The following is a 12172-nucleotide window of genomic DNA, read 5'->3' on the forward strand; positions in this document are numbered from 1 at the left end:
TTTAACAAAGGTCTTGCGGACCTGATCCAATAGTGCGGGTCAGGTCCGCAAGACCTCGCTGAATGCGGAGAGCAATACGCTCTCTGTATTCAGCATTGCAACGGCAGCTCACAAGAGTTGCTGGTGCAACGCCGCCCCCTGCAGACTCGCAACCAATCGGCCGCCAGCAGGGGGGTGTCAATCAACCCGATCGTACTCAATCGGGTTGAATTCCGGCGATGTCTGTCCGCCTGCTTAGAGCAGGCGGACAGGTTATGGAGCAGCGGTCTTTGTGACCACTGCTTCATAACTGCTGTTTCTGGCGAGCCTGCAGGCTCCCACCCACCAACGATGAAAGCCATGGATGTCCGGTGCAGAGAGGGCCACAGAGTGTCTCTCTCTGCATTGGATGGCTACTAAAGGTTATTGCAGGATGCTCAATATCGAGGCATCACTGCAATAACCGGAAAGCAGCTGGAAGCGAGCAGGATCGCTTCCAGCTGCTTTTCAGACCGAGGACGTGCAGGGTACGTCCTTGGTCGTTAAGGGTATTTTTTTAGAGGACGTACCCTGCACGTCCTCGGTCGTTAAGGGGTTAAACTGAATAGGGAAATAAGATGAGCATGCACAAAAGCTCACTCCCTTAGCTGTCCCGGGACAGACATACTGATTTACTGCTTAGAAGTCCTTTACAATGGGATGTGGCTACTGAGGAACTTTTGAGGTAAAATATCTTTCTTTTTTACATAGAGATGTTCAGGTGATATTTTCTAGTCAGCTTTTTACAGCTATGCTGCATCACTTTCAAGTGTTTCAACATTTGGCTATCATGGCCCTTTAAGGGAGTCAGTGTTTAGGTGGCTTTTTTCCACACTGCTTTGCTGTTTCTGATTACTACTTTGCTTACAATGAAGCTGGCTAACATGCAGGTGGGGGTCATTTATAACAAGAATACAAGTGTGCTTGAGGTCTCACTTGCCTTTGGAATAGTTTTCTCAGTCCAGTATGGCTGCCCAAGACGTGCATTTTCTGCCATATTTCATGCATCTTGCAAAGACTAGAGGTGTGTATGTAAGTACATATATGTGCTACTATGTAACTGCATCATCAACTGAACCTCTTCAATTTAAATATCGGCCTAAAGTTTTTCAAGCAGATATCCAAAATGAGGCCAGTTTGCTAAATAGCGGCGTAAGGGTCATTGTCAGTAGATAAGTGCATTCAGCAGTTTCAGTACTTTGCGGCTTTCGGCTTTTTTCAGAGCTAAAATTATTCTTGTGAAAGTGCAACACAATGCAACAATTCAGATCTTAGCATGTTGCACTTTCACAAGAATAATTTTGGCACCGAAAGGAGCCGATATCCACAAGCGGCCACCTTCTTCCGCATTCGGCAGTGAACAAAATTGCTGGATGCACATATTTAATAGTCAGCAACATTTAAAAGATGTAAACATTTGATTTCAGTTTCTGGTAATCAGAAACTAAGTGACTGTGATACTCATCTCAATATCATCATGTTGTACAGTCATTCAACAAACACAGGACACTTGATTTGTAAAATCAGGAAATAAATAAATGAATAATGAACATATCCTTTGCTCAGCTGCTTAAAGGGACACTGAACCCACATTTTTTATTCAGATGGAGCATGCAATTTTAAGCAACTTTCTATTTCACTCCTATTATCATTTTTTCTTTGTTCTCTTGCTATCTTTATTTGAAAAATAAGGCATCTAAATTTGAAATTTGCTTAAAATTGCCTGCTCTATCTGAATCACGAAAGAAAAAATGTGGGTTCAGTGTCCCTTTAATTCTAGGCATTGCAAGTAGATTAGAAACAGTAAACACCTAGTAATAACAAGACATTTCTGTTGTGCTGCTGTAGATTGACATATCAGTCAATTCTAAACATTTTTAAAACAAATTCACATAATTGTTACAGCAATTATTTTTGAATAGACAAACTCCATCCACCATTTGTCTTGTGAGCTTAGAGAACAAGGCTATCCATGCTCATACTGTTAGAATACAGTACATTTTTTGTCTTATCAATTAAAGCCAACAAGTGATAGATATGTAGCTGGGTTAGCCTTGAGAAGTCAGCAGTATGTTCTTTCAATGCAAGAAGGGGGCAAAATAAATCATGAAAGTATATTGAAAAGTTGTTTAATTACAAACAACTAAACATTTGATATAAAACAATCTCAAAGTGCTTACTGTCTCTCTAACTTTTCACTAAACTGATAAGGGAGCTGGCAATTCCTGATTTCATATATTTCAATATACAAGAGGAGCAAATAAAAAGGTAATATAATAAATTTTACATTTATACAGTGCATGTGTGCATTTCTGACAGCATTGTGTGGTTAAGTTACAGTGCTGAGATGTTTTGAGTGATCCATAATATCTTTATTATAAATGTATTTTTGCAGCATGAATATACGCAGCTTTCAGCTGCCCAACTCCCAAATCAACCTGGTCCCAAATGTTGGCCTAAAGCTGAGCATCTCTGGAGCCTTCATTGAGGTGGACGGGCAGTGGAGAGTTCGCTATAAGTTGTGAGTATTTAATGCACCAATAAATCAACTTGTAGGTAGCCTAGAATCTTCCTGAGGTGGAGGCGTTTGTTATGCTAAAGTTCTCATATTTATGATGTGGACTAAATTGAATATCAGTAGGACATCATTTCCTAAGAATGAGGAAGCCTCTGCTGGGAAGAAAACCTATACTTCATTTTCTTTGTAGCTCACTGTATAAAATCTGGGTAGATATCTCATATTTGGCTAATTAGGGGCTAAATAACATACACATCATTATGGCTATTTACAATAAAAAGATACTTCCATTGTACCACAATTTGGTTTGATTATATATTAGTAAAATGTCATTATTAAAAAGAAAACTTTCCAATCAACCAGTTAACAGAACTTCTGTTATCAAATTGACCCATTCCTTTGTTGGAACTTTGTACCTTTCCATGAGAACATACTGAGGTAGTCTTATGAGTGTGCACATGCCTATAACAGCAGGACTTTAATAATATTAAATGTTTACTGCTCAAGATGCTTGCTCCTGAGCTTACCTCAGTACTACACTCATGGGGCCGATTTATTAAGTGGTGGATACTGCTTATTTTGCGGGAGCCTTCCGGCTCGCCAGAAACAGGAGTTAAGAAGCAGTGGTCTTAAGACCGCTGCTCCTTAAGTCATCCAACACATCTGAGGTGGCGGACTGCAATCATCCCGACCAGAAATGCTTGTGCAATGTTAAAATGCCGACAGCATATGCTATAGCGAATCATGTCTGCCCGGGGTATGATAAATCTACCCCATGAAAAGAAGATAAAGGGTCATTATAGTGGAAAAAAATGTAATGCACTATTTCATTAGAGCGCTTTATGTTTGCTCTAGCTACCCTAGTACTAGAGTGCACTTCCATGGCCTCCAATAGGAGCCTTGTTCTGATGCCATCATACACAACATGAGAAACCTATCGCAGTGAAGGGGATAAGTAGCGCAGCGATGGGCAGCATTTTTTAAATATATGTGACTATATATATATATATATATATATATATATATATATATATATATACAGATACAGGAATAGTGCACAGAAGAAGAAAGTGGAAACCCTTGCTTGTTACCTGGGGCTGCTTCGGCGTCTCTCCCAGAGTGAAGTCGACTGTCATACTCAGCGTTTGCAGTGGGAGTAAATGTAGAAGAAAAATAATCCCCTTTAGTGGTACAGCCAAGGTGAGGGAGATACAAAACTTTAAACGAGGCACATACAAAACTGCTTTAAGAGGTATAAGTAAAACGCATACCTTTATTATAGACGGTTAAAACAATCACAGTATTTGGAAAAGATGGCATTAGATAGCATTGAGGTTTCTTCTATCACATAATTTATTCCAATTCAACTCTGAATTTTACCTTCAAACATGTGGCACAGCAATAGGGGCAAAATTTGCTTCTAGGATGGTATGAGACAACATATATTTTCAGCCAGGATAATATCTACTATCAACACATTGACTTCTACTCCAGATACAATGATGATCTTCTGTTTGTCTGGTGTAGAGACAGTGTGCTTGCAGAAGAATGTGTTGGATTACTTAATAGAAATGATTTGAACTTATAATTTACCTTCCACTTGGAGAGTAAATCCATAAATTATTTGGATGTTACCCTCAAGGCTGAAGAAGACAAAATCCTTGCAGAACTATACAGAAAAGATATAGCTAGCAACACTACCTTAAGAGCAGATTCATGTCACCCGTAGCACACTAGAAAAGGTATACCAAAAGGTAAACTAATTAGAATAAGACGGATATGTACCATAGATTGTGATTACTATTCACTTTCACTGAAACTAGTAAACAGACTCACTCAATGTGGGTATAAAAGAAAAACTCTAATGTCCCTTAGAGCCAAAATAGCTAATATCAAGTGAAATGATCTATTACATAAAACGTCAAATAAAAATAAAAAAGCCACACAAGACAAACATACCACAACAAATTACAAAGAGAACCACAATCTTTGTAACCCAGTACAGTAATCAATTTAATAAACTAAGAGGAATAATAAATAGACATTTTTTTTGGGTATCAAATTTGCACCAAAAAAGGCTCCTACAATAGGAAGTAAGGTCACACAATATGTATACAACAACAAACAAAATTCTAAAGAAACATGGCTGGCCAAAAAAGTTTTTTTCCAGTGTGGGAAACATCCTTGCAATGTGCACCAACACTGCCTAGTGGGAGATACTTTCACCTTCACTATTACAGGCAAGCCCTACTGAATTAACTATAGGCTAGACTGTTGTTCCCGATACACTATTTACATGATTGCATGCCAAATCTGTAATAAACAATATACAGAGTGCACCAGTGGATTCCTAAAAGATAGAATCCGTGAACACCTTACCTCTCTTGAATGGGACCCACCAAAACACCCAGTAGCAAAACATTTCTTTGAACATGGAGACATAGCCAACAATAAAAGAGGATTTAAGTTTCATGCTATTGATTTTGTACCAGAAAACACCAGAGAAGGGGACAGATTTGGGAATCTACTGGACAGAGAAGCCCAGTGGATTTTTAAACTTGCCACAAAGGAGCCAAAAGGTATTAACTCTAGATGGGATATAGACCTTTACCAGGGTAAATAGGAACCTGAGTACCCAGTCCTCCTCTAGTACCTGCTCTCTTAATGGGACATGAAACCCAATTTTTTTCTTTCATGTTTTAGAAAGAGAATGCAATTTTAAAAATCTTTCTAATTTACTTCTAATATCTAATTTGTTTTATTCTCTTGATATTCTTTGCTCAGTAGCTGCTGATTGGTTGCTGCACATAGAAGCCTCTTGTGATTGGCTCACCCATGTGCATTGCTTTTTCTTCAACTAAGGATATCTAAAAAATGAAGCAAAATAAATAATAGAAGTAAATTGTAATGTTGTTTAAATTTGTATTCTCTATCTGAATCACGAAAGAAAGATTTTGGGTTTAGTGGCCCTTTAAGTCTTCTTTCACTTGCCTATGCAACCTTAAGGTAGAGTTTAATTCATTTGTATAGTAGTCTATACTCTGTTGGATTTAATATGAACCAGGATGCATTTAATTCCTCCCTAGGCTGTCCTAGACATACATAAAGTAGGAAACTTAAATTATAAAATTATAAGTTACTATGTATTGAACTGGTTGATCTTTTGTGTATCTATGTATTTATCTTGTGCCCAGCAGTTCCTCTATAGTAAAAAAGACTGTAATACTTCTTATCTTTAGCCTATATTCAACACTAAATTACTAATATCTTTGGTCTAAACATGTAATATACTTATGTTTCTTGCTTTTCTAGTTTTCATCAATTTCTTAAGACTAATTGATTTAATTAAAGTGAAAGTTAATAAGCGTTTTACAAACGCTAGGATTTACTATTGAAACAAATAAAGGGGACTTTCATTAATGAAGTATAAGATACTTCCTGTTGAAAACATCACCTCTTAGCCAAATATTTTTCTTGCCGTGGGCTGCTGTACAAGGTAAACACGGCGACCGATTGAATCAAATAAAGAAGCTTTCTACATGAAGTATCTTATACTTCATGAATGAAAGTCCCCTTTATTTGTTTCAATAGTAAATCCTAGCGTTTGTAAAACACTAGGATTTACTTTCACTTTTAGTAAGAGGTAACAAATAGAGGTTACTGCCTGATGCATCTTTGCAATAAGATTCTCAGTGTTTTTAACTTCTATTTTTTAAGTTGTTACTATGTATAATAAACACTGCTAATACGCAAATTGAGGTGACTTGTAAAAAGTGCAGAGGTAGTTTCTAAGCCCAACCCCTTAGTGTATATGAAGGTTCTGCTTACCTGCACATCTATCTTTGACAAAGCGCCAGCAAGCCAGGAAACTCGTCAGTTGACGTCCCCCTCCGATAGTACCTACGCTCTCTAGTCACTGCCATCTTTTCCAAATGCTGTGATTGTTTTAACTGTCCATAATAAAGGTATGCGTTTTACTTATACCTCGTAAAGCAGTTTTGTATGTGCCTTGTTTAAAGTTTTTATCTAAAGGGGATAATTTTTCATATATATATATATTTATGTGTTAATATGTGTATATACACATATTACACATACATATATATTTTTATATAAGCATATGCATATATATTTACAGGCAACACACAGTTCCAATAGACTGCAATGTTTAGGCACTTTTCTGTGCCGTTGTTTTCCTAACACCCCACACCCGTCAACTTTAACCCTTTAAAGCTAACTAGTGCAGTTGTTTTTTAAAAAAGCTACATTGATCTAATCTCTGGTGAATTTTCTGAGCTCTAATTGGTACTGCGAGCTTGCGGTAGCAATAACCACCCAATTGTAATTGCTGGTTATTTATCATGTTCCTGCAAATTTGCCTATTTTTCGGGTGTGCAATAATTTAGCGCTCTATTTGTAATATAGCCTTAGTATTAATACCAAACCTGCGTGATTTAAAGTGATATTAAACTGCTGGGAACAACTACCATAGCATAGTTATTACTTAGCATGCTATTGTTTTTTTCTCCTGTACCGTAGCTCTTTTTAAAGCCATTTGTTAATTTTTTTTTTTAAAAAATTTTAATAAAAGTTTTTTTTGAGACTATCTTAAACATAACAGTTTAGAACCTATGATGAGAGGTTCACATCACAATTCTAAACAGTATAGGTGTACAGAGTTCTTGTAATTGTGAACAGTATAAGCAGTAAAATAACTTTAGTGCAAATTATACACATAATGTTACATGGGTATTTGTGAGAGTAAGGTTCTTATATGTGTGGTTCCGTGTCTCATTTTCTTTAAATGACGTGAGAAATAGTAAACCGTGGAAAGTTATATCCATTATATGTATAGATCTAGGATGTCCCTTTATAGGGCAAATGTTGTTTGCAGAGGATGTAAAAGTTTCAGGCTTGAGAGTGTGACCCAGGGAGATAGAAGGGAGGGAAAATAAAAAAAAGGGGGGGGAGAGGGAAGAGGAGGGAATTATGAGAAATATCATTTGGCCTTATTCCTATGTTTAAGGTCTATTCTGGGAATTTTGCTAGCCATGGAGACCAAGTTGCAACAAAGAAGTCTACTTTGTTTAAGACCCTGTGGGAGTATTGCTCCATTTGTCTAATAAATTGTATAATGGATAAAACCTGCGAGAAGGATGGGGGTTCTCTGTTTTTCCATGATCTAGCTATGGCTAGCTTAGTAGCAATGAAAAGATATATAGTCAGAGCTTCAGCTGCCGGATTTAAATTTGGTGTTTGCATATGTAGTAAAGATGCCTCCGGGAGGAATGGGGGCCTAACGTCAAGTTTGTGGAGGATATCATATAGCTTCTTCCAGAGTGGTTGTATTTTGGGGCAGGACCACCATATATGCAAAGCTGTGCCCATGCCATTGCATTGTCTCCAGCACTTGGGGGAATGTGTATTGTAGATGTTGTGCAAGGTGGCTGGAACCAGGTGCCATCTAACCAGAATTTTGTAAAATAGCTCCCAGGTGCCAAGGTGGCACAATGAAGGAGTTTTTTGGTTACAGAGAGTCGTTCATGCCAAATACTAATTTCAGCGGTGAAACCTATCTCCCTCTCCCGTGCTTGGTGTTGCGATATTTTGTGATGTGTATGAGAATTAATGAGTAAGTTATAGAGAAAAGATAGGAAGTGTTTGATGTTGTCCATTTATTTTCCCATTGCGATGGAGGTCTAAGTGCTTGTTTAGGGTATCCCCATGAGAGTAACAATGAACTCAATCGAAATGTTTCAGATCGTAGGCAGGGGGGGGAGTAGGAATTTAATGCAGAACTGAGGGTGGGAGATCCATGTGTGATGTTCATAGAAATCAGTTTCCAAGTGTATTTGTAGGTTCTGCCAAAGTTCTGGGTGGGAGTCCGGTAGACAATATAAAGCGCTAGCTAGGGTAAGGGCCGGAGATGGGTGGGCGGCTATATCGGGGGTATGTCTAAATTGATTTCAAAACTGAAAAGCATCCTGTAGTATAGGATGTATTTTGCTTAGGTCCTGTCTATGGTGAGAAGGTATCCAAAGAAGATCAGGGGGAGAGAGGTATAATGGAAGCAGGGAGGTCTCAATGAGGTACTAACCTGGAGATCATTCCATATTGTTCCAGCTAAGAAGGTGTGATAACCTGGCAGCATTGTAATAGAGGATAAGGTTAGGGAGAGCTAAGCCTCCTTGAGCGATTGGCCTGTCCAGCTACAGCTTTCTGGGGGTTTTCTGGTTTCAAGATCGTTACAACTATGGCTTCAACAAATTCTGTACTAAAGGAGCCCCTGTTCATAAATTCTTGGATCATTCTGGACAAGATGGGAGCCAATAGGTGCTGGAAAGTTTTATAGAATCTCGCTGTATACCCATCCGTGCCCGTCGATTTACCCAATTTCAGGGATATGATGACCTGCTGGACTTCTTCTATACTTATTAGGGCTGTTAGGGCGGAAGTGTTTTCAGTTTCTAGTCTAGGGAGTTGCAAGGCATTAAAATATTCTGAGATTTCTACTGGGGAGGGCAGGGGAATGGTTAAGTCAGCCTCTATTTTATAGAGTGCCTGGTAGTAGTGCTTGAACGTGTCTCCTATGTCTGTAGGGGAATATACCAGATTTACATTATCTTTTTTGATAGATAGAATTTTGGATTGGGCTGTGCAGTGTCTAAGTTTCTGTGCCAATAATGTGGAGGCTTTATTGCCTTGATGGTAGTAAACTCTTTTAAATTTTTCTAACATTGCATATACCCTCTGTAGCTCTAATGCTTGGATTCGCTTAGAGACATCTATAATTTCGTCATTGATGGTGCTGGAGTAAGAGGCATGAAGTTTCTTCCTCAAAGTCCTTAATTGAATAGAGAGTGTGGCGAGGGTAGCCCCTCTTTTCATACGTGCCACTGTCTCAATCTTAATGAGGTGTCCTCTCAGGACTGCCTTGAGCGTGGCCCATAAGTTCTCTGTGTATGTTTGAGAGTTATCATTTATAATGAGAAATTCCGATATCTTGTCTTGGAGTCCGGATTTCAAGGTAGGATCTGTGAGGGTCCAATCTTGTAGGTGCCAGGAGGGAGGGGAGGTGTTTGTTATGTGTGGGCAAATAAGAGGTTCAGGGCGTCATGGTCTGACCAGGATATCGGGGTAATTTTAATGTATGAGATATTGTCTAAGAGCCGGGAGCTCGTGAAAAAATTGTCAATGCAGGTGTGTGACTTAAGTGTGGGATGAGTAGAAGGTAAAGTCCTTCTTTTGTGGATGAAATGATCTCCATGAGTCATGCAGGTTGTATTTTGACCAATAAGAGTCCAGAAGGCCCTGGAGAGAGAATGTGTAGATCTATCAGATGTTGAGATCTTAGATCCTGATCTGTCTAGGGTATGATCCCATGTAAGATTGAAATCCCCACCCATGATCAATTCCCCCTGTTTCATGGCTGACACTGATCTAAGGAGCTTCCGCAGAAAACGTATTTGTTTAGAATTAGGGGCATAGATGTTCACCAAAGTAACCGGGTGGTTGTTTAATTTACAAACAAGTATAATAAATTGGGCTTCAGGGTCAGATTCCACATATATGGGGTCATATGTAATATTGTTGCTGAGAAAAATAGCTACACCTCTGGATTTAGATTGAAAGGAGGCTTCTATGACTATGGGGTATTTTCTGGAGGTACGTGGAATATCTAAGGTGGTGGTCCAATGGGTCTCTTGGATGAAGGCTACATCCGTTTTGGTCTTCTGTAAGTGATTGAAGAGTAGGCTACATTGGGTGGAGGAGTTGACTCCTTGCGTATTTACCGTAAGGAGGCATAGTCCTTCCATGTTAGGGGGAGAAAAAGGTAAAGCGAGGAGGTGCTAAAAGAGGAGGGAAGAAAGGAAAAAAAAGGGGGGGTGGGTTTAGGGCAGGGGATTCCTCTCCCTGGGCTACTAAAAAGTCAAGGGGGTGAGATGTGAATATTTTGGTTAGTAACTACTGTTGTGATAAGGCATAGATATAACTATACCGTAACTGATGAGAGAGAGTTGGAAATGTTCAGCGGTCAGGAGCCACTTTAATTAAAAGGAGGATCAAGAACAGAGTGGGGGGTGGTGGAGATATTGTAGAATAAAGGAGAGCGGTCAGGAGATCAAGTGTACTCAAGGCGGAATCTGAGTTTAGTCTGTGATGTGTAAGGGGGGGATAAGGGGTACTGGAGGAGATGGCTTCCCCCCAGATAGGCAATAGTGTAGTATTAGGTTAAGGAAGTCTGGAGTATAGGGCCAATTTGGAAATTAGCTTGAAACCACGGATAGGTCATATAGACTGCAAAGTGTGAGAACTCTGTGGATCAAGCAAAAAGGAGAGAGTCCCAACCCGATATGTTCATGTAAATAAGTATGCTGCCTAAAACAATAACACCAGACCAGCTGTGAGATCCAGTCCCAATATATAATAATGCAAAAAAGTGCAAAACAGCTTTACTGTCTTTAAGGGATACCAAGAAATAATTAACCCACTCCTGGGGACATAAACCATATCAATATATGTTGATTTAGTTTAATACCCGGTATGCCAGTGGATGTATGGTAAATTATGCACGTAGTAAGATCTGTGGCTGACTTAAACCACTGTTATATTTCTTACACATCCTTATAAAGTCACAATGGCCAGTTCCTTGATGATAATTAGTAGGTACAGACAGATATATCCCCATTAATTCACATCACAATAATAGTATAACGTGTAATAAGTTCAGGACTTTCCAGCTTGGATCCCAAACACTCACCGACTAGCGTGCTCTCCCGGGCAACGGTCCGTCTACCTTCTGAGGAGCGAGCGTCCTCGCTAAATGCCAGGCGTCTATAAGCTGGGCGTGACTCAATCTTTCTTCCCAATTGGTCCGCTTAGAATTACGTACCTCCTACGTCCACCTGTTGTGATCCGTAAGTAAGGTAATGGGGTCCGATGTTCTGAGTGACAAGGCAATCCTCCTTACGGCTATGAGGATTGAGGATTGAACAATGATTACTTCTTCCTCCACTTCTTGGTTATCCCTTAGCCAAGACAGGTCCGGCAGGCAGTGCAGCCAAGGTGTTAGCGAGTGGCAAAGTAGGAAACCACCAAAAAGAGAAAAAATGTGCTAAACACCTTAAAGATAAAAAATTAAACTTTTATTAAACTTTGCTTAAAAATGCAATAACATTGAGAGAAGGGATATAAACCCCTGTGAACAGACTAACGTGTTTTGGCTAGGAGAGCCGTACTCATAGTCCTTAAAACTCATAAAAGCTAACTGTCTTATAAACCCAGTGTTCCAATCCCATTTGTTACGGTACCAACAGGATACCAAGGGTTAATACCAGGGAACAACGTCCTGCATAGGGAATCAGCAATTCACAAACCAGCCAGTTTTCAGGTTTAAACAGAATGTCATTTATTAAAGGCTATGCCTAGTATTTATGCAGGTCTGACCCCCCCCCCCCCAGATGGGGGTTGAAAGACTGTTGTACATTACATGGAGGGAACAAGCCCTTTGACATGATACAATAGAATTATATTACTTAAACACTTCAACCACAAGACACTCTTGGCTCTTCTTATCACTTAGGCGTTTTCTCTCTGAGGGTGATCAAACAATGGAATTCTTATCACTAACTAAAT

The 12172-nt window shown here is 39.3% G+C and overlaps 1 protein-coding gene across 3 annotated transcripts in view; it reads left to right on the top strand.

The window, feature by feature from the left end:
• The window catches only part of BPI (bactericidal permeability increasing protein), a 404793-nt gene that overhangs the window by 326985 nt on the left and 65636 nt on the right, over window positions 1-12172 (top strand). For all 3 annotated transcript variants that reach the window (XM_053718972.1, XM_053718811.1, XM_053718892.1), the window contains one exon: window positions 2414-2539. In XM_053718972.1, coding sequence (XP_053574947.1) covers window positions 2414-2539 — 126 coding nt within the window. The remainder of the gene's footprint in view (window positions 1-2413; window positions 2540-12172) is intronic.

Source organism: Bombina bombina, chromosome 1 (assembly GCF_027579735.1).
Source record: "Bombina bombina isolate aBomBom1 chromosome 1, aBomBom1.pri, whole genome shotgun sequence".
Lineage (NCBI taxonomy): Eukaryota > Metazoa > Chordata > Amphibia > Anura > Bombinatoridae > Bombina > Bombina bombina.